Source organism: Lissotriton helveticus, chromosome 3_1, assembly GCF_964261635.1.
Source record: "Lissotriton helveticus chromosome 3_1, aLisHel1.1, whole genome shotgun sequence".
NCBI classification, from domain to species: Eukaryota; Metazoa; Chordata; class Amphibia; order Caudata; family Salamandridae; genus Lissotriton; species Lissotriton helveticus.
The window spans coordinates 554429687-554455484 of record NC_136061.1 but is presented as its reverse complement, the minus strand read 5'-3'; the positions used below and the strand labels follow the sequence as shown (position 1 = coordinate 554455484).

The window sequence follows — 25798 nt, the reverse complement described above, 5'->3', positions numbered from 1 at the left end:
ACTGTCTTTATATTACATGACAATTCATTTGCAGTGGATTTGTTATATAAACTATAACATCCTTTAAACTCTCGTCTATAATGACATGACATGCTTTGGTATGTCCTGTAACACATAAAGCTGAAATCTAAACATGGCTTGTAATGTGTTATTCATGTGTATAAAAACAAACAAATAATTTTAAAAAGTATTTCGCTGCGACACTCAAGGACCATCTGAGTCATCTCCAGGTTTGATGCATAATGCTAGAGCTGGAGGCCATTACCATGTTGTGTGCCTTATTCCAATGGACTATGGTCATGCTCTGGGGCATATGGTTGCTTTCGATGTGAGGGATAATGCAGAAGGTCTTCACCGCCTTGATCAGTGGAATTGAACAGAACATATAGTCTAACACCGCAAATATTTTCATGGAAAAGTGTGTGTAACAGGATTGTCGATCATCGGTTTAGCATTCATTCAGAGCACAAAGTGACATTCACTCTAAAGCGGCAGTCAGACCCCAGATTATGATCTCTGCTGAGATAAGAAAGCTGTAGTCTGCCTTTTCCCCCAAAAAAATTCGAAATGGGTTTTGAAACAAACTTAGATTAAAGTCTCCAGTCAAGAGGAGATGTTCTTTGGGACGAGTGGCCCTGATATCCGTGATCAGGAGCTCTAGTTCCTTGACTTGTTGCTTTTTCCCAGGGACTGCCGGGTGTATGTACAAATTTAGCAGGGTTAATCTACCCATAGTGGCATTCTGATTTCAGTTCTTGAGGTCAACTGGTAAAAATGTATGCCGACCAGTGCCATGGGCTGAGGCCTTAAAGTCCCCACGTGAGGATAGAAAGAATTGATAGGCCGGCTGTTGCGTGGCCCTTGGCAGATTGTCTCAAGGTAGGATTGTAAAATTTGAGGTAGATTATAATGGCGTTTCAAATTCTGGCCATGAATCCTGGATGCATATGCTATTGTCCTCACCCACGCACACAAAGCCCTACACAACCAAGGCCCAGGATACCTCAACAGCCGCCTCAACTTCTACGCTCCCACACGCCAGCTTCGATCGACCGGCCACGCCCTCGCCGCCGTCCCCCGCTTCCGAAGAGCCACCAGAGGGGGAAGGTCCTTCTCCTACCTGGCCGCCAAGACTTGGAACTCCCTCCCGACCCACCTCCGCCTGACCCAGGACCACCTCGCCTTCAGGAAGCAGCTCAAGACCTGGCTGTTCGAGCAGTAGCGGACCCCCCCCTCCCCTAGCGCCTTGAGACCCTCCGGGTGAGTAGTGCGCTATATAAATGCAGTGATTGATTGATTGATTGATTGTGTGATGTTAATAAGGACCTTACATCCGGGTCTATTAGCATGTTCTCAAGGCCAACCATGTTCAAGGAAGTAGACTCATGACTCATATGACTAGGCTCATCCTCCAAGCTTTTGAATGGGGTAGTGTTATTTTTAGTAGAGAGTCAGTTTGACGATGAGGGACTAGCCAGAGTTGCGGCCAACAAACCCAAATCCTCATGCTTAGTTTCCGATGAAGGTATGGTAGGCTTGCACAGTTTTCCTGTTTGATCATGGTCAGAGATAGTTAGTACTTGCCTATTGCTGACGGTATTAACATACAGGGGGCCTATTGTGATTTTGAGCATGGATAAGGTTCTTGATGGTATATGTTGCCTGCTGGGGCTTTTAATTTGGTCATGGGCCAGAGGTGGCTTGCGGGGGCGTCTTCAGGGTCTTGCTGAATGAGTTTGGGGGAATAACAGGGCTTTGGTGGTAATGTTATCATAATTCCCCAATCTTCAAAGAGATTGCGATTGTCGCATATTGTGCTAACAACTGAGTGAATTGTCCAGGTCACAGAGGTTGCTTTTTTCTGAGAAAATATGATTGAAAGGATAAATGGCATACTTCTGATGTAGCTGAAGTTTAAGTGATGGAAATTTGGATGAGAGGCCAAAAGTTTGATGATATTGTCCTGGTTCAGTATGCAATATTAGCCCACGAAAATGTACTCCAGGTGCAAGATTGCGGTTAGTGCTCTGGATTCGTGGGACAAGCGGTTTTGGGTTACGGCAGGGTCCGGGTTGCTATAAGGCGCTGGTACAGAAAATCGGCATTCTTTGGGGGCATGGCCTCTCGAGTGACGATTGGCGGTGAAAGAATGGTCATTCTCCTTTAAAGGTTATAAAGGGACGATAGAAAAGGAGGACTCTGTGACTGCCTCATTTAATGGAGGTCTCAACAGGAATATTTTTTAAACAGACAAATCAAAAGTGAATAAATCACATAGCACCAGGAAAAGGGACACAGGAGACCAAAGGATAATACAAGGTTGTTATTTGCATATAAAAAGCACAAGAACAAATAAATTGTTGTAACCAAAAACCACCAAGAGTGTACTGGCAACGTGAAAGTGAATAAACGGCGCAGTGACAAAAGTGATTATATAACAACATGAGGCGGCGCAAGGTAGACGAATAGTATGTGAGGGTCAAAATACAGTATTTACAATTATGTACAAATTCTATTTATTATTTGCAAATTGACCAAAAAGAAGCCGCAAATGGCGTTGCAGGGTCAACGGCATTTCAACCTCTCTGATTTGAGGTCATCATCAGGACAAAGGTTACAAAGATGGGGTCCTGTGCTCTATAGAATAGAAAGAAAGGAATAGGTAGAATTTAGAACCCATCACACTGGGATTAGGATTACGTGGTGGGACAAGAAAAGGGTACTACCTTTCAGGTAAGTAGGCAGATTCCAGGTCTGGAATCCTGGGACACGTCTTCAAGGATATTCGAGGCCAAGAACTAATCTAAGGGATAAAGCAAGGGAGTTAAGGAAAACACTCCGATTACTCGTGAAGTTGGTGGGGAGGAGGAAGAGGCGGGGAGGTGGGTGGTGGCGGCAGGGGGACGAGGGGAGGAAAGGGGGTGTAGGGTGGAGTGTGTGGAAAAGGAAAGGGTTGTGCGTGAGTACAAATAAGGAAATCAGCATAGCTTACTGGAAAGAAGGCTTGCGTCTACAAACATCATGGTAGTTCGAGAATAAATCTCTAAGAAGCTCTAAAAAAAAGGGGGCGGGGGGAGGAAACTCGTAAAATTGCCAATTGTATCCAAGGCAACCATTAGGTGTAATGGCCAACTCGATTAAAGCGTATGAACCATGTGCTTACCGCTGTGTGACTGGGGTAGGTCCGTGACCGGGGAACTACTTCCATAATACCAGCAGAGCGTGAGAGTGCCAAAAAGTTTCAGGCTTCAACTCCAAGGAAACTTATATATTAATTGAATTCCTTCGATGCCTCCGGGCAAAATGACACGAGCCGGTAACGGCCACAATGACGGGTCCGACGAGTCAAGTGTCTACGGCGTCCCCGTGGGTGTGAGCTTCCGGGTTTAAGGACGGCTCACATGATGGAAGAAAGACTAGAGCGGGGAACGCCGAGATACAGTGCCCCCGGGGGAGGTAAACAAGACGCAGGGTTTCGTAAATATATTACGAGTAATTACCGGGTATGAGGGGGGATGAAGGGGAGGGTCGGCATACGGACGGGAGCGAGAAGGAAAGGGTGTGAAGGAATAGGGGAAGGGAGTGAGAAAGGACGGGGAAACTGCGGGAAAAAGGAGGACACCAAGTAATGTGTCATAAATAACTACATATACCATAGTGTGACAAGAAGCATTATTGAAAATAGCATATCTGGAATTTTACATACACAACTACATAATTACAAGGCAATGTTACACAATTCAATGAATAAACACAACGTCTCAAATATAGTAGCATGAAAACATTATTACAAATTCTTAAAGATGTGCTCTGGGAAGTTCTATCAGAATTGTCAATGGGTAAATATTAGAGCAAGACAAGGAATAAAGTATACATCAGCTGCTGTTACAAATTCAGACTCTAGACAAAAAATATATATGTGTAAGTATATGGAAAGAAATAGGTAGTGAGATGAAAATTCCTCACACGATTAGAAAGCGGCAAAACGTACTGTTACAGTCTAAGGAGGAATATTTAAGTTCCCGCAAGATAATTAAAAAAACTGGTCAGTTTAACGTACTTTCAAACATTTCTCTGAACCACCTTTACTTTCCCATAAGAGAGGAAACAACCTCTCAGATAAATTAGTTCATGCTATCACATGGCCACAGAAACAGAAGTGCGACTAATCATTAACCACGACTTGGGGTCTTCCACCTATTCTGGGCCATTTTAAATGTCAGAATTGTAGTGTCTGTGAGTTGACCAACTACAGTAAGGTACTTGTAACTGCAGAACACACCTATCAACTTAAACAATTCACAAATTGCCGTTCCAAAAATGTCATCTATGCAATCCGTTGCCCTTGTGATTTACTCTACATAGGCCAAACCACACAAATGGTAAAAGATCGTATCTCCCAACATAAAAGCCGTATTAGATGCAATATTACCATTGCACCATTGGTTTCTCATTACAAGGAGTTGAACCACTCAGAAATAGACATGACATGGCAAGTAATAGACCGCCCAACTCTACCCATAAGAGGCGGCAATCTCCAAACCTTGATGAACAAGTCTGAATGTAGATGGATCACACGAACAGACTCCGTGGCTTCGGGCTAAACTCACTTGATGAATGGAATACGATAATTGCGGCAACTTAAAAATTCCTCCTTAGACTGTAACAGTACGTTTTGCCGCTTTCTAATCATGTGAGGAATTTTCATCTCACTACCTATTTCTTTCCATATACTTACACATATATATTTTTTGTCTGGAGTCTGAATTTGTAACATCAGCTGATGTATACTTTATTCCATGTCTTGCTCTAATATTTATCCAATGACAATTCTGATAGAACTTCCCAGAGTACATCTTTAAGATTGTGTAATAATGTTTTCATGCTACTATATTTGAGACGTTGTGTTTATTTATTGAATTGTGTAACATTGCCTAGTAATTATGTAGTTGTGTATGTAAAATTCTAGATATGCTATTTTCAATAATGCTTCTTGTCACACTATGGGATATGTAGGTATTTATGACACATTACTTGGTGTCCTCCTTTTTCCTGCTGTTTCCCCATCCTTTCACTCCCTTCCCCTATTCCTTCACACCCATTCCTTCTCGCTCCCGGCCGTATGCCAACCCTCCCCTTCATCCCCCCTCATACCCGGTTATTACTCGTAATATATTTACAAAACCCTGTGTCTTGTTTACTTCCCCCGGGGGCACTGTATCTCGGCGTTCCCCGCTCTAGTCTTTCTTCCATCACGTGAGCCGTCCTTAAACCCGGAAGCTCACACCCACAGGGACGCCGTAGACGCTTGACTCGTCGCACCCGTTATTGTGGTTGTTACCGGCTCGTGTCATTTTGCCCAGAGGCATCGAAGGAATTCAATTAATATATAAGTTTCCATGGAGTTGACGCCTGAAACTTTTTGGAACTCTCACGCTCCGCTGGTATTTTGGAAGTAGTCCCCCGGTCACAGACCTACCCCAGTCACACATCGGTAAGCACATGGTTCATACGCTTTAATCGAGTTGGCCATTACACCTAATGGTTGCCTTGGATACAATTGGCAATTTTACGAGTTTCCTCCTTTCCCCCCCCCCTTTTTTTAGAGCTTCTTAGAGATTTATTCTCTAACTTCCATGATGTTTTTAGACGCAAGCCTTCTTTCCGGTAAGCTATGCTGCTTCCCTTATTTGTACTCACGCACAACCCTTTCCTTTTCCACACACTCCACCCTACACCCCCTTTCCTCCCCTTGTCCCCCCGCCGCCACCCACCCACCTCCCCGCCTCTTCCCCGCCCCCCTCCCCATGAACGCCACGAGTAATCAGATCGTTTTCCTTTACTCCCTTGCTTTATCCCTTAGATTAGTTCTTGGCCTTGAATATCCTTGAAGACGTGTCCCAGGATTCTAGACCTGGAATCTGCCTACTTACCTGAAAGGTAGTACCCTTTTCTTGTCCCACCACGTAATCCTAATCCCTGGTTGATGGGTTCTAAATTCTACCTATTCCTTTCTTTCTATTCTATAGAGCGCAGGACCCCATCTTTGTAACCACTGTCTTGATGATGACCTCAAATCATAGAGGTTGAAACGTCGCCGACCCTGCAACGCCATTTGCGGCTTCTTTTTGGTCAATTTGCAAATAATAAATAGAATTTGTACATAATTGTAAATACTGTATTTTGACCCTCACATACTATTCGTCTACCTTGCGCCGCCTCACGTTGTTATATAATCACTTGTGTCACTGCGCCGTTTATTCACTTTCACCTTGCCAGTACACTCTTGGTTGTTTTTGGTTACGACAATGTATTTGATCTTGTGCTTTCTATATGCAAATAACAACCTTGTATTATCCTTTGGTCTCCCGTGTCCCTTTTCCTGGTGCTATGTGATTTATTCACTTTTGATTTGTCTGTTTAAACAATATTCCTGTTGAGACATTGTATTATTGTTATTACTATTACCCGGTCTCAACTGGGTTAACGGGTTTACTCCTGTTGTATGTTTTTTGTCATTTAATGGAGGAGCATGACTGGGACAAAGTTCTTAGACCAGGGACATCTGTCTAACAGCAGTAGCTGGTGTGTCAACTTCTGTATTCTGTGGGGAATGAGGTCCCGAATGGTCCGGTGCCCTCCTGAGGCCATAAAAAGGTGCCAAAAAATTGATAGACTGTTTTGTTGTTGCTGCTGAACGAATTTGCTGGTTGAGTGGGTTCCATGTGGACCTTGTTCACTATGGGATGGAAAATCTTTTTATTCTTACATGCCTGGTCGGCTGCTCTCAGAATTTTTCCTGTAACTTGTTTAGATTCCTGAGGCGCTTTGGTAATTGGAGGAGAGATGTACTGGGGGCACTAAAAATTGTATTATCCTCAATTGTTAGTGGATTATGTGCGATATTGTGTGGTGCGAATGTTTCTGTGTCCACATTAGAGATTTGTATATGGTCATCCTTTGATGATTCTAGGAACAGTGGAAACGGATCAACTTCCACACTATGTACTATTTACCATGCATGGGTCCAATGTTGGTGAAGAGGGCACCAGTGTTGCCTCTACTGCCAGCTTGAGAGTCTGTGTGTCTTGACTTAACCGAACGGTTAAAGATGGCACAGTTGGACTGTTGTGTGTGGAGGGCTGAACTTTTCTGATTAATTTGACTTCCTGCAGTAAGCTGACGACTATCAACAGTAAAGCGAAAAGTTTTTCTAGCAAGGTTGCACAGACACAATCTTGTGGACTAGGCGTAATAAGAGGTGATGGTTTCTGTCAGTAGTATTATGAGCAGTTGATACCAGGCTGCCGACAGTGGCATTGAGGCGTTCGTAGCAAGAGTCAATAGATGAAGTGTACGGAGCTAGTGCCTCTAGCAGGAAAATTAGAATATCAAACTTATTATATTGGTGTTGCAGCGCCTTGGCGGTCATGTTGAGAGTGTAAATGAATTATTGCCAGGTCCTTTTAATCGATAGGTGGGTTCAAACTGCAGTTTTCGGATGGCGGCCCGATGTAGAGGTCTTCAATGAAGGTTGCTTCAGTCAAGGGGCAGGGAATAACAAAGGCTGTTGTAAAGGAAAGCGGGAGCTCGGTTCCCTGCTCGTGTTTGATGTTTGCAGGCATCTAAGGGCTTTTAGAAAGATCCCACAGTGAAAACGGAGAGCCCCCTTCAGGCTGCAAAAGTTGTAATTGGGATAACAGGAAGATGTCGGAGACATCCTATTGTGTGCTGTGCATGGTTTCATCCAAGTCTTGAGGCGAGATTCAGGCAGAAGGAGACTGCAGATTGAAATGCTCTGCTGAAGAAGCTGGTTGAGTGTTTGTTGTTTGAATTGAAGGATCCGATGGGATTCTAGGCTATGTTGATATTCATGAAACTGATTAGAATTATAGGGAGTGGAGTTTTGTAAGTAATGGAGTTTTGAAAGCAATTTTGCAAGGAGAGCTAGTCAGTTGAAGTGTCAGCTTGTGTTAGTAGGCCGGAGCAGGCATCTTTGTTCAGATTGTCAGACTGAGGAATCATAGAAGGTTGTAGTGCTGGGAGCACCTCTCTGACTTCCTCCGGAGATGGATACAGAATGGCACTCTTGTCTTTCATAAATACAATTTTTGACAGTTTGTTGATGTGATCCTTGGCCCTTCCGGTAAGTAAACAGGTTAGCTGAGATGTGGGGGGTGATACTGGTGGACTGACCTTTAAATCTGTGGGTAAAGACGTGTGGTTATTTTGGCCAAGTTTAGATAATTGGGGTGCTGACTCCGAAGCTCCGAAATATCTTTCTTTCCTTTTTAGACCACTGGTGCCATCTTATGGTTTTCGGTTACAATAACAGTCAACTAAATATTCTTTTTTATAAGATGTATAACGTAATTTATTTTAATATTTTTAACACCAATCAGAAGAATCAATTTTATCAAATGTGCAAAACGTACTGCCTCGAGGCAAGTGCAATTCAACTTCCGAATTGAGTGAGATGTATGTGAGCAGTATTGGGGAATTAAAAAATAAAAAGTGCCAGTAGTATCAATAGTAAACGTATACTTGGACCGCACCTATACTTTTTCCCCACTTGACTGATCTTCACAAAGCACCAAAACATCTTGGAGCAATAAAAACATGTGTCATAGAAACAGTGGTGCACATGAGCTAAAATAGAAAACAAAATATTGCTTTGGAAGCTCCCAGTACTCTTAACTAAATGCAGTCAATACACACAACTTGTTAACCACTGTAAAATGTATACATGCCCATAAAAACACACGTTCCTAAAATTGAAACACTTACATTCTATCAATCACATGCCAGTACAAGGAGTATCTCGCTATGCAAACAACGAGAGATACAATTCGCTACAGTTGTCGGCTACTCACATTTAATTAGCAGACATAATGACACCATCTTCCTAATCCTATAAATCATAATAAGCAATGGATGTAAAAGACTGTCAACAACTAATACATACATGTTGGTTCAAAGGAACCTTATTTTGCGGCTTTGGAGTCCTCAGTCATTGGTAACTGACTATCTGGTTTCATACACACTTGCCTGTGCTAAACTTAGCACCCAAAAATTCAATTCGACATTTTTTAAGGATTGCAAACCCAGAGGAAAAAACATCACATGCTGTTCATTTTATTTTTAGACTCCCAAGTATACTTTCGCTGGTACATTCAGCAAAATGCAATGATACACACTCAGACAACATTGATTAAAAAAAATACACTGTAATCACTGCTAAAAATTAATTAAATAAATGGCGAACACGTACTAAGAATTTTGGGAAGTGTACATGCCTGAATGCTTCCCGTCACACTGGAGGCAAGTAACTTCTCGAGTAACTACCATGAGACCTGTCAGCTAAGATTATTTCTGAACCACGCCATTAGCAGATCAGTGAAAAAATGGCTCTCAGCAGAAAATAAGCTGGAGAGCATTTCAAGAACCTATTCGAATTCTGTGAGCAACTGTGGCTTACTCCTTTCACGAAGCAAGACACACCTAATCGTGGAAGGAAGAATATTGGTGGAGAGCCAAGCAATTCGTCTATAAGCATAGAGGTTGAGAACAGAAAAAACAGTGCATTAAATCATTATCCAAAATACATATTGACCCACACCAATCTTGTGCCGATAGAGCAGTCTTCTCCAACAAGTAGCTCATGAGCCACTGGTAGGTCTACAGCTACCTGTCAGTAGCATTCCTGTGTGCATCCCAGTCTTCTAAAATGGTACAGTCTGTGTGGTTAAATTAACATATATGTACGATTGTTTATTCCAAGATGAAAATGTGTGTATTTCAGGAACTCATATGCTGATTGGAGAAAAATTGTTGAAATTCCAAAATATATTTGAAGGTGATTTTTGAGTGATGAATCATGTACAGAGACTTATTACCTGCAGTGGTGGCCAGCATGGATCAAGGGTGGCGGGTGGGGAGGTGTTTATGTAAAAGATAATCTTCGCGACTCGGGCCGGACAGGAAACAACGAGGCTCCCCTGACTGATCACAAAGCTGCAATGCAGCGTTGTGATTGGTCTGAACACTGTGGTTCGGCGCTCAGATGGGGACAGGGAACCTGGGCATGTTCTCCACCCAGGCTGTAATGCAGCCTGTGTCGAGAAAATGCAAAGTGTGCATGACTGTTTGGCCAGCCCAAATGGGCAGCCGAACATTCATAAGCATTTGGAGTGGCTAAACCATCCTCCCCTTTCCTGCTCTGAGAGCAGAGCAGCCCCGCCCACAGCATCCGCAAAGCAGCAGGAACAAATTAAATGTTAACTGTGTTATTATTTTCTTTTTCTTTTAGTTACACCGCTCAAAAGCAGTAGGGCGACGATCCTCCGCCTTAGCAGAGGAGCCGCCACTGATTACCAGGGATGTTGGAATTATGCAATTGTGTGACTGTGGAAATTTACACAATTATAGATTTGTCACATTTGCCACATAATCCATCATCTGGTGCACATTCTGATGATTTTAACAACAAAAAAAATGTGTTTCTAGAACAATTATTTCAAAAGTTACTAAAAACGCAGCAACATGTGTTGTAGCGCAGTGGAAGGCCCTTTGTAAAGGTTGACCAGTCACCTTGTTGTTGCTTATTGCTATATGTGGGTGCTAAACTAATGCCCAAGTAGTGTTACCAAGTTTAAAAATTGCAAAATATTAAAGTAACACTATAACAAAATGTGCCGCATTATGCTGCATAATTTTCCTATTTATACTGCATAATTTACTCAAATCTGATGCATAATTTGACCCTACCCTGTCAGATAATTCCAGTGGCCCTGCTCATTTTACCTTGCACTCTAACCGATCGTACCATTGTTGCTATTCTTATTCTATTTGTGTTCACCAACGAGCTCCAGGCCTCCAAACGTGCATGCCGAAAACTGGAAAAGACATGGCTCCACGAACGCACACCGGACAACAACACAGCCCACAAGGACGCCACCCGCAGACACCACCACCTCATAAGACATGCCAAGAGATCCTCCTTCAAAGACCGCTTGGGCAACAACGCGCACAACAGCAAAGAGCTCTTCAGCATCTTAAAGGATCTCTCCAACCCCAGCGCCAACGACATTCCGCCCTCACAAGAACTGTGCGACTCACTAGCCATCTTCTTCCACCGAAAGATCGCTGACATCCACGACAGCTTCAACACCACGACCGCCCCAACTACGCCAGGCTCCATCTCCCCTGTAAACACCACCGGCACCAACCACCTGACCTCCTGGTCCAGCGTCAACGACGACGAGACACGCAAGGTCATAAACTCCATCCACTCAGGATCTCCGTCTGACCCGTGCCCACACCACGTATTCAACAAAGCAGACGTAGCCATCGCACCCCAACTACGGAAGGTCATCAACATCTCCTTTGAAACAGCTACATTCCCAGAAAGCTGGAAGCCCGCCGAAATCAACGGCCTCCTCAAGAAGCCCAAAGCAGACCCCAAGGAACTCAAGAACTTCCGGCCCATCTCCCTGCTCCCGTTCCCGGCAAAGGTCATCGAGAAAATCGTCAACATGCAACTGGCCCGCCACCTGGAAGACAACAACATCTTGGACCTGTCCCGGTCCGGATTCAGACGAAACCACTGCACCGAGACAGCCCTCAACGCCGCCACAGACGACATCAGGCGCCAACTAGACAACGGCGAAACATCAGCCCTCATCCTCCTGGACCGGTCAGCCGCCTTCGACGCGGTCTGCCATCACACTCTAAAGACACACCTCCTAGAAGCCGGAATCCAAGAGAAGGCCCTTGACTGTACCACGTCCTTCCTCACCGGCAGAACCCAGAGCGTCCGCCTCCCACCCTTCCATTCCGAAGCCACCGACATCATCTGCGGCGTCCCCCAGGGATCATCCCTCAGCCCGACGCTGTTCAATGTCTACATGGCCCCCCTCGCACTAGTGGCCTGCCATCACGACCTCAACATCATCTCCTACGCCGACGACACCCAGCTCATCCTCTCCCTCACCAAGGACCCACACACCACCAAAACCAACCTCCACGAGGGAATGAAGGCCGTCGCCAACTAGATGAGGAGCAGCCGTCTGAAGCTGAACTCGGACAAGATGGAGGTCCTCATTCTCGGATCCACCCCCTCAGCCTGGGACGACTCCTGGTGGCCGACCACACTGGGAACAGCACCAACCCCCACCGACCATGCACGCAATCTAGGATTCACCCTTGACTCCTCCCTCTCCATGTCTAAGCAGGTCAACACCGTCTCCTCCTCCTGCTGCTACAACACCCTCCGCATGCTCCGCAGGATCTACAAGTGGATCCCGACTGAAACAAGAAGAACGGTGACACAGGCCCTCGTCCTATGCAGATGACACGCAACTTCTGTTCACCTGCAGGAAAGATCAGCCATTCGATGGGGAGAGTATCCGGGGGTGCCTGGAGAGGGTCTTTGACTGGTTCCAGCGGAACGGCCTTAAGGCCAACTCCAGTAAATCGGAGGTTCTGCTCTTCGGTTGCGCCTCGGATCCGGAATGGCGTGAGTGGTGGCCAGCGGACATGTGTCCTCCCGCTCAGTCATCTATGGTTGCCAAAAATTTGGGAGTCCGGTTTGATAACCTTTCGTTCAAATCGCACATTCTCAGCCTGACAGGCACCTGCTTCGGCATCCTAAAGATGCTCCGGAAGTTCTTACCACTACTTACGGAGGAGCATAGAAAAATCACTGTCCAAGCTCTAATAGGATCTAGATTGGACTATGCTAATGCCCTCTACCTAGGGCTTCCGGACTACCTGATCCAGCGGTTGCAAGTGGTGCAGAACTCCGAGGCCCGCGCCATTTTCGGCCTTCATAGGCGGGCTAGAACATCCGGGTTGTTGCAGTCACTTCATTGGCTGCCCATCCGAAAGCGGATTATGTTTAAAGCGCTGACTCTGGTGCATAAAGCACTTTGTGGCCTGGGAGCAAAGTATCTGCAGCGCAGGCTGGCTTTCTATCGCCCGGCACGCTCATCGCACTCGGAAACTCTGTTCATGGCCGTGGTCCCACGAGTGAGGAAGGCTCGCACCGGAGGTCGCTCTTTTAGCCTCAGGGCACCCCAGTTGTGGAATTCCTTGCCCCTTGCCCTACGCAGCACTCCCAGTCTGCTTCTGTTCAGAAAAAACCTTAAGACTTGGCTTTTTAATCTGTAGGCTGTCTTGTTTTCTCCTTCTGTTTTTTGTTTTTATCACTGTTATGTTTTTTAATTGCTGAGCTGCCAACATAAAGCGCCGGGACACTCTTCCTGAGTAGCCGTGCGCTATATAAATAAACTTATAACAGAACATAACATAACATAACAGACTGGACTACGGCAAAGCACTCTACGCAGAAATCCCAGCCAAACACCTACGACTACAACACATCCAAAATGCCTCCGCCCGACTTATCGTCAACGTCCCCCACCTCAGCCACATCACCCCCACCTGAGAGACCTACACTGGCTCCCCGTCGACAAGAGGATCACCTTCAAGCTCCTCACCCACGCACACAAAGCACTCCACAACGCAGGACCAGCCTACCTGAACAGCAGACTCAGCTTCCACACCCCCACACGCCAGCTCCGCCAGCCTCGCCCTCGCAGCTGTTCCCCGCATCCAACGAACGACCTACAGCGGCAGATCCTTCTCCTACCTCGCTGCCAAGACCTGGAATACCCTCCCTACACACATAGGGCAGACCCAAGACCTACTCACCTTCAGAAGACTCCTAAAGACCTAGCTCTTCGAGCTGTAGCAGCACCCCCTCCCCACCCCCCACCCACAGAACCTTGGGACCCTCACGGGTAAGTAGAGCGCTTTACAAGTACTCTGACTGATTGATTGATTGATTTACTGTGTTTTAACTTGTCCTAATAATTGAATACTGATGGTTTTTACTGTGCCTTTTAAAATCGGAAAACGTGGAATTTAACATTTTGAATTGGAACAGGGAATTTTACCTTTTGAACTTGGCACTCTGGGCAGCTCCACGCGCCGCTTGTCTTCCTTTCCTCCCTGGGGCTCCCACTTCCTGATTGTGCCAAACTAGAGACGCCATTTCGCTCAGTCCGTGCTCTAGTGCTTCCAAAGGGTTGGGGCTTAAAAATACGCACTGCGGACACACGGAGCAGGCGCACCTACGGCAAGCCCATCTGTGCCCATCTGCGTTCTGGAAGCGCCAGGCGCCAGTCACTATGCCTGTGTTCTGGCTGAAACTAGCGCAGGAATGCTAAGGTATGATGGTTCTGAGCTATTATCCTTTAACTCTAATAGCTATGGGGAATGCAGGAGATGGGATGTTGCGGTAGACAATAAGTACACCTGTGACAAGTGTAGACTCAAATTCCCTCTGCTCCTATGGGTGAGAGGAAGGCTAGGATGGGGCTACATGATATTAAGGCTGTTCTTATCAATGCCCGTTCCATTCCTAAGCAGTATCTGGATATTTTTGGTCTGCTGATCGATGAGTCTCTGGACCTGCTCTTTGTCACTGAAACATTGTTTATCCCCTCCTCAAATCCAGCGGTGGAAATAGCTATCCCCAATTGGGTTTAAGATATTTAGAGCCGACCGCAAAGTTGGGCGGGGTGGGGGTGTTGCACTGATTGCGAGGGAAGAGTGGGACTGTTAATGCAGCGAACTAACTGATTTCCCTGACATTGAGGCACTCGACTTTTTGCATTTTCTTCTTCAAGGTGACTGTAACATCCACATCGATAACAGCAACGGGAGTGAAACACACAATTGTTTTAACTGTGATATAATCGTCTTCACCCCAACAATATGTGACTGCCCCAACTCATTGCGGGGGTCACACGCTTGATGTAATTTGCCTCTGGTTCTGTCACCCTCTGCCTGCCACCTGGACTGACCATTATCTGATTCCTTTTTCCTGGCAGATTTCTAGAGGCCAGGCGCAGGCCTCGCTTCAATAGCCAGGGCATGGTACCTCCTAAAATAGAGCCTGCTGCTTTCTGTCTAGCTTTAATACAATGTCCGCTGTCGCTTCCTGATGATCTTGGTCTTGCTCTTGCCCATTTTAACAGTTGGATTCAGAAGGTGGTGAGCAATCTCTCTCCACAAGTCAAACTTAGACACATTAATGCCCCACTGCCTAAACCTTGGTTCTCGCCCCAGCTTAAAATATTGAAGTAACATTGCTAAAGGCTAGAAAGAAAATGGAGACAAGATTATGACTCGGGCCAAGACCACATTGAAGCGGGCCCAAAAGGTTTATTATGCGGCCATTAGATTGGCCAAGAAGACCTATTACACTGACTGTATTGCCCAGTCTAGCAATAATGTTAAAGAGCTGTTTAGCATCGTAAAAAGCTTCACCTCTCCTAATGCAATGAACATGGCCCACACCCCCTCTCTCAAATGGTGTGAAGAACTTTCCACTTTATTCCATTAATAAGGTCAGGGCACTGCAATCGCATTTTCAAAACTCTAGTAGCCAGGTCTCTCAGCTGTCCACTGACTATCTATCTGGCTCTACTACCTGCGCTACCTTTTCCGCATTTGAACCTATATCTCTGCCAGATTCCCTAGCTGCCTTAAATCAGGCTCCCCGCATGATCCTTGTCCCTTGAAACTTATGGCTACTGCTTCGGTTGTTATTAATCCCTTTGTCAACTAGTTTATTAACAGCTCACTTTCTCTTGCTTGTGTGCCTATTGTCTGGAAACAGACGCTACTTGTTCCTCTCATTAAAAAAAAAAATCACTCTTGATCCCCATCTCCCTTCCAGCTAACGCCCCATTTCCTTAGTCCCTGCAATTGCTAAAGTCTGTGAATAAATGGCTAATTAGCAGCTTACTTCCTTCGTTGAACAGCATGGCCTTCTCCACCCTGCCCAATGAGGCTTCAGGGCCACTTACAGTACTGAGTCGGCCCTTGTGGAAGTGGCAGAGGCTATCCGTGAGACTTTGAATGCTGGGGTCAGGGCAGTTTTGGTCCTGCTGGACCTATTGGACGCTTTTGATACTGTTCCCATTCACTTCTCCTTGCCAGTCTGCATAAGTTTGGCATCATCGGCACTGCTTGGGAGTGGTTAAAATTCTTCCTGAAAAATAGAACTCAGCAAGTTTGGATTCTGCCTTTTGTGTCAACATCTCAAGATTTGCTGACAGGGGAAGTTCCTCAGTGGTCTATTCTTAGTCCCCTGTTATTCAATCTTTATATGACCCCTCTTATTCAGGTGGCTGAGGATCTGGGTGCCAAAGTGGTTGCCTATGCAGATGATACACAACTTTTGTTTACCTGGAAGAAACACGAGACTGATACATCTCATGTCAAGGCTTGCCTGACTGCGGTATTCAGCTGGCTTGTATCAGCTCAGTTAAAATGTAACGCAGACATAACTGAGATTCATTTCTTTGGGGAGTTTCCCCCTCTGTTTAGGCATCACTTCTGGCCGACTGAGTCCCCCTGCCCTTCCCCTTCTGGCCATCCTGTGAAAAATATTGGCATTTGGTTTGACGAGAAGCTTAGTTTTGGTAACCAGATTGGTAAACTTAATAGCATTTTCTTTGTTGTTGTAAAACTTCTCCGTAGATTTCTACCACTATTGGAGCTCTCTGCAAAAGAGATGGTTGTCCGCGCTCTGGTCACCTCTCGCTTAGATTGTGCGAATGTACTCTATGCCGGTTTGCCTTGTTACCTTCTGGAAAAACGACAGGTGGTTCAGAATGCCGCCGCCTGTCTTCTACTGGATCTTCCTAAGCACTCTAGGGTCAGGCATCACTTGCGTAATTTACACTGGCTGCCAGTTAAAGCTAGGATATTTTTTAAGGCTGTAGCCATTGCTCACGCTGCACTTTACGAGTATGGCCCTGCCGATCTCAGGAAACGCTTTCAGTTTTACAACCCTGGCAGGTGTCTGCGCTCATCAAATATGCTTCTAGCATCTGTCCCCAGGTTTCGTCTGAAAGGTAAGGGTGGCAGTTCTCTATCCTATCTCACTGCAACTTACTGGAATTCACTCCCCCTGGATCTACGTAACCTTAAGAATCCCTCTCAGTTTAAAAAAAAGCTACAAACTTTCTTGTTCAATTAGCTTGTTCTCTGCTTTCTCTGCCTTGGTTCCCTTTGATGCTCACGCTCGCACTGGGACACTCGATTGGGTAGCTGTGCGCACTATTAATCCCGTAAAAAAAAATATATATATTCCTCATTTGCGAATACTTTTGTGCCAGGGGACTGCAGCTGTGGCTGACATCTTTTACCTACCTATAGGCATTTCAAATTGACAAAGCCTTTTTACATTACTGCTGGCTACCCCCTGATGCAATCAGGTGATCACAGTTAGTAATCTTGGACATGGTGGTCACAAATGTAATCTCATCGGACACAGTCACTATTACAACACTAATAATAGCTTGTAATGATTTTCATTTAACATATGTAGCTCTTATTACACAAAAGGTTAGAAACCCATGCGATAGAGTATAAAAGTTCTTTTGAAAAGGACTACCCCATAAGAAGTTAACCAGAGCAGCCAAGCACCACCTCCAATCCCCCTAAAGATGTGGCAGTCCTTTAGAAAAAAAGCCAGCACCATACAAATAGAAGCGGATACGTCTTCATGCTATTTCAGCAGACAAGCAGCAGATTGGCCAATGTTGCATAGAAGGCATGCTTTTACTTTTAGAAAGTGTGTGGTTAGGCCTATGGCACTCCAATTGTTCGTTGTTTGTTAGGTTTTGTAGAACTTTACTAGGTTAAAGTCCTGCTTTTGAGTGCTGCTTGGTAACTGAGGGCTGCCTGTCCCTAAGAAGTAAAGATTATTTGGGGAGTGGTGCGTGATAACAATATCACGACCATACCAGACGCACAGCCTAGTATATAGTATTTCCCCCTATTCAGAATTTTTGAATGCTTTTCAGTTAATACACTGATTTCAAATTTTACTTAGTTATCATATTTATTCTGAATCCTTTTTTTTACATCCTCAAGATTACTTTTCAATGTGTTTTGATTACATAATCACTCTCAAATGTATTACATCATACATGTATTGAGTTCAACATTTTGCAAACAATAAATTCATTGTTGTTTTCGACGATCGTTGAATTAGTTGGCCCGATGCCTTTCGGGACCCACGTCCCTTCCTCAGGGGCCTCTGCAAAAAATCATATGTTTACATTAATTTCTACATTTCCAACTATCTAAATTACAATTTAATTTTTACAATTGCCACTACTCATTTATGAGTTCACCACTCCTGTGATTATATTTACTAACGTTCTGTTGCAATAAACAGCAAAATGAACATTGAAAGAAACATTGGAATATATTGCTCAAATTACCGTTATTATTCCTAACCCTTAATGCCTATTGCTGCATGTTAATCCTCTTTTTACTAACGTTGCGATGATCAATGAATTGTTGTTGCTGAGCTACTCACATTGTTTGTTGAAGTGTTGAAGTAAACGTCGCTATGTTTACCAAACTTTTTCGTGTGTCAACTCTATAAAAAAAGTGATGAAAATGTGATGAAAAAGCCTGCTAGGGTGCATATGCGTGTTGGAACTGTAACTGGTTGAACGATAAACAAAAATGCATTTCATTACCTGGTCTTCGTAGTGCATAGACAACGTATCTGTGAACAAACGGAAAGACCCATTAGTAAAACGGGTCTGTGGATAATTAGAAGCGGTCAGTTAAAACATGAAAGGCGATAGCAAAGCGGGCGCTTACCAGAAAATGCAAACACGGACGAACATTCTCTATTTCCTCCTGACGGTTTGAAGTGTCACCAAGGTTCTGGTGTATACAAACAAGTCTCGCGGTTGTTGAATAAATAAACGCGACGCGAGTGTTTGGACTGAAACATCAAACACTGAAAACGGATTGCGCTTTGCTCGAAAAATCGCGTCGGCCATATTGCAATGCCGAGTGATAATATAAGGCTAAATTGCCATGCTGAATTACACTCAAATAAAAAGTGTAGAGATGTGAGGAAGATAATTTAATTGATGCTGAACCCTAAAGATACTAACCATTTAAGCTTGTGTTAAATCCATACTCTTCCAGAATATATGATGATGAAGGCGTCACATATTGAAAACGGGCTGCTCTGGAGTAGAAAATGGTAGAAATGCATCGGGCCAACTAATTCAACGATCGTCGAAAACAACAATGAATTTATTGTTTGCAAAATGTTGAACTCAATACATGTATGATGAAATACATTTGAGAGTGATTATGTAATCAAAACACATTGAAAAGTAATCTTGAGGATGTAAAAAAAAGGATTCAGAATAAATATGATAACTAAGTAAAATTTGAAATCAGTGTATTAACTGAAAAGCATTCAAAAATTCTGAATAGGGGGAAATACTATATACTAAGCTGTGCGTCTGGTATGGTCGTGATATTGTTATCACGCACCACTCCCCAAATAATGCTTTTACTTTTACCTTGCATTAAATGTATGGCAATAACTTACAGACTGCTAATAAAATGCATGTGTGAGGATAGCGTCAGCAAGGGCAACAATCCATGCCTAATTTGACCAGGTGATTTTCGGTACTGCGCACTAGCGCCTAATTGTCAGCATCATTACTTATGGCAGTCTGCCACATGATGGCGCTGCTTGTCTAAGTGACAGATTAGAACAAGAACATTTGTTTATTAATTGAATATATATTTTTAAAAAAATAGTAATACCTGCCAATCGTATGGCTTTGGGTGACTGGAATAGTCTTAATTGTCACACTTGTAGGAGTGTGATGGTTAGTAGTTGTCACTGGCCATGCTGGCATGGGCAATGAATGGGCGATGCCAGCTGCAGTGGCTCCGGACAAGGGCTCTGGAACTTAATGTTTTACAAATTAAGCACGTGGAAAACAGCTGGAACATGCCACTGGAATGTTGTGAATGATTTTATAGTAAGCGCAGCAAAGTAAAGGTGCGTGTAAGTGTGGGAGGTAGAAATAAATGGGACTGCTCGCCAGTATTTGGAGTTAGGGGATAGAAAGGGGATAATATACTAAAATGTAAGCATACTGCAGGCGTATTGGTTTCTGTTTTGTTAGAAGTTCTCAATATAGACCATTTGCCTTCAAAAAATACTCTGCTGTGAGATCCAGCACCACTTGGAGGAGGCGCGTGCGCGTAGGGTACTAGCAGCTTTGTCTTAACCAACCAAAGTCACACAACCTACGCAGCTATCTCCATTTCATGAGGGGTTGAAAGGAATGGCTCTTGGCTTTCTGAATTTGTGCTGTGAATCAGTGGCAGCTAAGCACTCTGAAAACTTAAGTTCAGAGTCAAAAAGTAGATCCCAAAGTAAAGAAATATGTGGCAGCAAAGAACGACTTACACATGAGAAAGTACAGGACAGCTACTGCACTAAACGCGAGGTCTCTGCCCTGTTTCCGCCTGCTAAAATAATGACTCGCCTTTCTTCTCACTCTAAACGTGGACAGGAGGAAAGTTGCTATTTGTTATTGCCGGAGTGTGATAAATACCCTTCCTGTTGTGAACATCTGCCAGCGTCTGTGTGTGATACTGCGCCTCTGCGGCGCAAGTAGGGTTCCGATGTGTTACGCCAGAGTGCTCCCCAGACCTGCCACCCCGGTCCATACTCTCAAAGTACGTGGCACTGAGCCCTCGCCCCCTGCCCTCGGACGCCTCCAGCACGCACCTGCTCTCGGTGTCCGCGGGAACGCCTCTCCTCCCCGGCCGAAGGCTCGTAGACAGCAAGTACAAATAGAAAGTTGCGGTGCCGAAGATCACCAAGAAGCCGGACAAGGAGCGCATACTGCCGTGGCTTGTCCCCAGGTGACAGACCCTACTTTCAACGACTTAACCCGCAAGCCGGAGTAACGGGTTAGGGACTGTGAAGCTCACTGACAGAGAATGCACACATCGTACACAGTCTACATTTACAAAGCGAGCCGCGGGTAATAATAGAACTACATGCGTCTTTTGAAGAGGTAGAGAGAGGACTGCAGGGGGAAGGGGGTGTAAGGAAACACACCGCCAACTTGTAGGCTTTCTTGGTGTGGACTGCGATCTCAGAGATGCCGCGTTGGGTGCAATCAACCGCGTTTCTAGTAACAGTCAAGAAAGACTGCATCTTCCTACAATTTCAGAAGGATCATAGGGTAATTTTATTTAACAACGAGCCTATGTCACTACACAATTATATTTTTTTCTGTTATATAACTCTAGAGGGAAGTTACCTCAGAAAGCCGCATTTTTATACATTTTAAGTACAAACAGCGTTTGTTCTGCTATTTACTTTTCGAATTCATTGTAAGGATGAATTGCCACACCAATATGGCCACCAAAGGCACCAGCTTTAAGGAAGTTGGCGTTCGCACGTCAAAGTCAATGCCACTGGTAACTCACCTCGACACGGCTCATGTCTCTGGAATGCGATCTATTTGGAGGTGCTGGAAATGGAAATCCTTTTACTTTGGCCGCCCGCAAATTCCAAGGGTAAGTTGGCGGCTGAAATGGGCCGGAGTCGTGGGGGCTGGCGTATGAGATGCCAAGTCCATGGATTTTCCTTGTAAAAACCCAACCCTTCTCCCCCAATGAAATTCGATACAAAAATGTGGTAGTAAATATATTCTGGCTTGCATAATTGGTATCAACTAGATTTCCTATTGAGATATATGCCAACATTTTGGAAGAAAAAAGGAGAAAGTAAAAAAAAAAATCGGGATTCGGCCGCCTGAATCGGGTCTGTTGGTAAGTAAAGCTTAGGGACACAGGACACGTGCGTCAAAGAGGGTTGAATGTGGATCCATTGAGCGTGTGGGTATATGATCACTCATAATTAAACAGTAATTAAAAAAATGTAATTTTATTTTCGTTCCACCGAACAAAATATATAATACATTTAGTTGGTGATAAAAAATCTGTATAATCCGTAACAAACTTTTACCATATAAGGAAAATATAGTTGGGAGTGGTTGACTGCATGCGAGAGAGGTTTTCATGAATGCACACCTAAAATTTTTGCAATTTGATTACTTGCAGCGCACATATTTGTCACATGCTAGACAGCATAAGCTGTTTCCTGTAATTCCTGACATACGTCCAAGATGTGCAGGCCGCAGGCTACGTTTATAAACAAGGAATGATCCTGTATGGCCACCAGTAGCTACTGGGCCACATTAACAGACTAGCTTTCTTCCTGGAGGAACAAAACTCACTTACTGGATCCCCAGATCTGCTTTTTGAGTTTAACGCCATAGGCGAAACATGCCAAAGTGACTTGTAAATCTGCAGATATTGCATTGATTATAACTGAATGAATTTGAATTTACATAGCGCATGGCTACCCTGAGGCCTCCCAACTAAACATTCAATTGCAGTTCACTGGAAGGCTTCACATGCACAAAATATGTGTGTGTGTATGTATGTGTGTGTGTATGTGTATATATATATATATATATATATATATATATATATCCAACAACACAGGTCAGCCCACAAGGTTGAAGTAAGGCCACACGAAGTTTAATCGGCACATTAGGAATTTGCATCCATTTCACCGCTTGCCAGCAGATACAAATTCAATGGCAGTCTTTCAAAGTAATCATTTGCCTGACGTTGAGGATCGTCTCATCCTTTCTTCAGAGGCATAGGTAAGGAGAGTATGAGGCAGCTTATTTTCGCGCACTTAAATAGATATTACCCACACCTGCCACAGTGGGCGTGGCGTTGCGCAAAGCCTTCTGGACAATGCAGTGCGCTGAAAGTCCTCCCCGAGTGGGGTAGCTTCACAGAGTGGGGTAGCTTCACAAGTCTCACAATTTTGTACCAATTGTTAAAGTTCCAAGTGGAAGGAAAGCTCACCATTGGTGCTGTCTGCCTTGCTTTCCAGCAGCGAAAACGTGCCACAAACCAGCACCATCCTGTTATGGCGCTGTTTGTCTTTGTTCCGTAATTGCAGGCAAATTCTCTCAGCCTGCACAGGACCCGCCTCCAAGCAGTGGGCAATACTTCACGGCTGGGCCCCAGCCGACAAATCTCCAACAACACAGGTCAGCCCACAAGGTTGAAGTAAGGCCACACGAAGTTCAATCGGCACATTAGGAATTTGCATCCATTTCACCGCTTGCCAGCAGATACAAATACAATGGCAGTCTTTCAAGTAATCATTTGCCTGACGCGTTTCAGGATCGTCTCATCCTTTCTTCAGAGGCATAGTTAAGGAGAGTATGAGGCAGCTTATTTTCGCGCACTTAAATAGATATTAACCACACCTGCCACAGTGGGCGTGGCGTTGCGCAAAGCCTTCTGGACAATGCAGTGCGCTGAAAGTCCTTCCCGAGTGGGGTAGCTTCACAAGTCTCACAATTTTGTACCAATTGTTAAAGTTCCAAGTGAAAGGAAAGCTCACCATTGGTGCTGTCTGCCTCGCTTTCCAGCAGCGAAACCGTGCCACAAACCAGCACCATCCTGTTATGGCGCTGTTTGTCTTCGTTCCGTAATTGCAGGCAAATTCTCTCAGCCTGCACAGGACCCGCCTCCAAGCAGTGGGCAATACTTCACGGCTGGGCCCCAGCCGACAATATCTCCAACAACACAGGTCAGCCCACAAGGTTGAAGTAAGGCCACACGAAGTTTAATCGGCACATTAGGAATTTGTATCCATTTCACCGCTTGCCAGCAGATACAAATACAATGGCAGTCTTTCAAAGTAATCATTTGCCTGGCGCGTTTCAGGTTCGTCTCATTCTTTCTTCAGAGGCATAGGTAAGGAGAGTATGAGGCAGCTTATTTTCGCGCACTTAAATAGATATTACCGACACCTGCCACAGTGGGCGTGGCGTTGTGAATAAAACGCAATATCTGAACCAAGCTGTGGCCTGGACATCGTTCTTGTGAGAGTGAGGAGAACGACTGTTTGTAGAATACGGGGGAGTGGCGATCCGGTCCCGGCCCGCCGCTGGTAGCGGCCATCCCAGCTTCTTCGCCGATTTCTGATGGATATATATTGTTGTCTACTGTCTGCAGTGTCCTTGCGGACACCGCTATGTAGGGAGCACCACTAAGGCAGTCAAACTGAGGATATTAGAACACCAACGTGCCATCGTGAATAAGGATGACAGCTATCCGATGGCCCGTCACTTCGCGACACATCATGGTAGCGATAGAAATCTCCTTAGTTTTTTCAGTTTAGACTGCATTACACAAGATCTGAGAGGAGGGAACTACAAATGCCAATTGAGACGTTTGGAGTCGAGATATATTATCGAGCTCCAAACGAAGTCCCCAGGAGGTATGAATTCAGGAGAAGAACTGCTATCACATCTGTAGTAATTAAGAGTAATTTAAGTAATCAGGTTGCTGACAAACCTGAGTCCACTAGGGACACGTCCTAATGTATCTGCACAGTTGTATGTTGGAAGAATACTGATTTAATTATTTAGCATACGAATTGGAATGATTTAATGAACAATGATTTGAAAAAATGTTTGAGTAATATCAATCCCCTAATTTGAGGTATCATGAATTCGTAAACCATGAGTAGATTATGCTCTTCCACTACTTGATTATTATGATGAAATTTGTATATAACTGTCACGATTCACTGGTTACTTAACCTTTATAAATTGAAATGTTATAAATGCCCATCCAGGGCAACATAACTCGATTAGAGAATATTGATCAACTGATCAAGACAGTGTCACACAACGTTATTATTTGATTTGTGTTACTATTATGTTTTATTTACCGCTTTAAGATGGCGCTTATGATTTTGGACCTTTTAGTCCCACCTTTATGTTTTCCATTTGCCACTATTTACATCCGCCTCACCGCCGCCAGTTTGAAACTGACGAAGGCAAGAGCCGATACGCGTTTTTCCTTTTGTGTGCAATAAACCAAAGTGGTTTAACTTACTGCGAGTGCTGGTTTTCTGACTTTCTGTCAGGGGAGCTATTATATATATATATATATATATATATATATATATATATATATTTCCAACAAAAGTTTGCCTGGAAGAAAGGGCCCACACACGACGTAAGATACTGCCTTCTCATTTTAATGCTGAAAGTGGTGGGGGTACAAAGTAAACTGCTGCGCAGGCAAATCAGTCCAGCCCGACGCGTTTCGTGCGGAATGCACTTCATCATGGGCTAAGGGCTTCGTAAAGAATGTTGTCACTGGTAGTTTCCTCACGCACTAAATATTCTAGCTCCCCGCCCAGGTGGGCGTGGCCACCCCGGGGCCTCCTGGATGCTGTAGTGCTGTGGCTCATTAGATCCACAGCACTACAGCATCCAGGAGGCCACGGGGGTGGCCACGCCCACCTGGGCGGGGAGCTAGAATATTTAGTGCGTGAGGAAACTACCAGTGACAACATTCTTTACGAAGCCCTTAGCCCATGATGAAGTGCATTCCGCACGAAACGCGTCGGGCTGGACTGATTTGCCTGCGCAGCAGTTTACTTTGTACCCCCACCACTTTCAGCATTAAAATGAGAAGGCAGTATCTTACGTCGTGTGTGGGCCCTTTCTTCCAGGCAAACTTTTGTTGGGAATTGTAAGCGGCACCGCCTGAGCCGCGAAAGGAGCTCAGCAGCACCTGCGTGCTGTCCTGCTGCAGCGCCACTCGACGTTGGAGCGTGAGGCCAGGACGTGCCAATACTGAATCTGCATGAGCGTGGGTGTGCAAATGAACTGTCAGACGCTACCCACTTGGAGTTTATAAATTTTATTGTGAATGAAGTACGGTGCCTCATTAGAGGAAGATCCACAGCACTACAGCATCCAGGAGGCCTCGGGGGTGGCCACGCCCACCTGGGCGGGGAGCTAGAATATTTAGT

General features: G+C 44.8%; 2 protein-coding genes across 2 annotated transcripts in view; one reads left to right on the top strand and one right to left on the bottom strand.

The window, feature by feature from the left end:
- TMEM41A (transmembrane protein 41A) overlaps window positions 1-20929 on the bottom strand; it is a 151500-nt gene extending 130571 nt beyond the window's left edge. Inside the window, exon 1 of the mRNA XM_078680460.1 lies at window positions 20651-20929. Within this exon, the coding sequence (XP_078536586.1) occupies window positions 20651-20766 (116 nt within the window). The 5' untranslated portion in view covers window positions 20767-20929. The remainder of the gene's footprint in view (window positions 1-20650) is intronic.
- Window positions 20930-21324: 395 nt separating this feature from the next.
- The window catches only part of LOC144822684 (uncharacterized), a 41169-nt gene continuing 36695 nt past the window's right edge, over window positions 21325-25798 (top strand). The window contains exon 1 of the mRNA XM_078680459.1: window positions 21325-21450. Coding sequence (XP_078536585.1) covers window positions 21411-21450 — 40 coding nt within the window. The 5' untranslated portion in view covers window positions 21325-21410. The remainder of the gene's footprint in view (window positions 21451-25798) is intronic.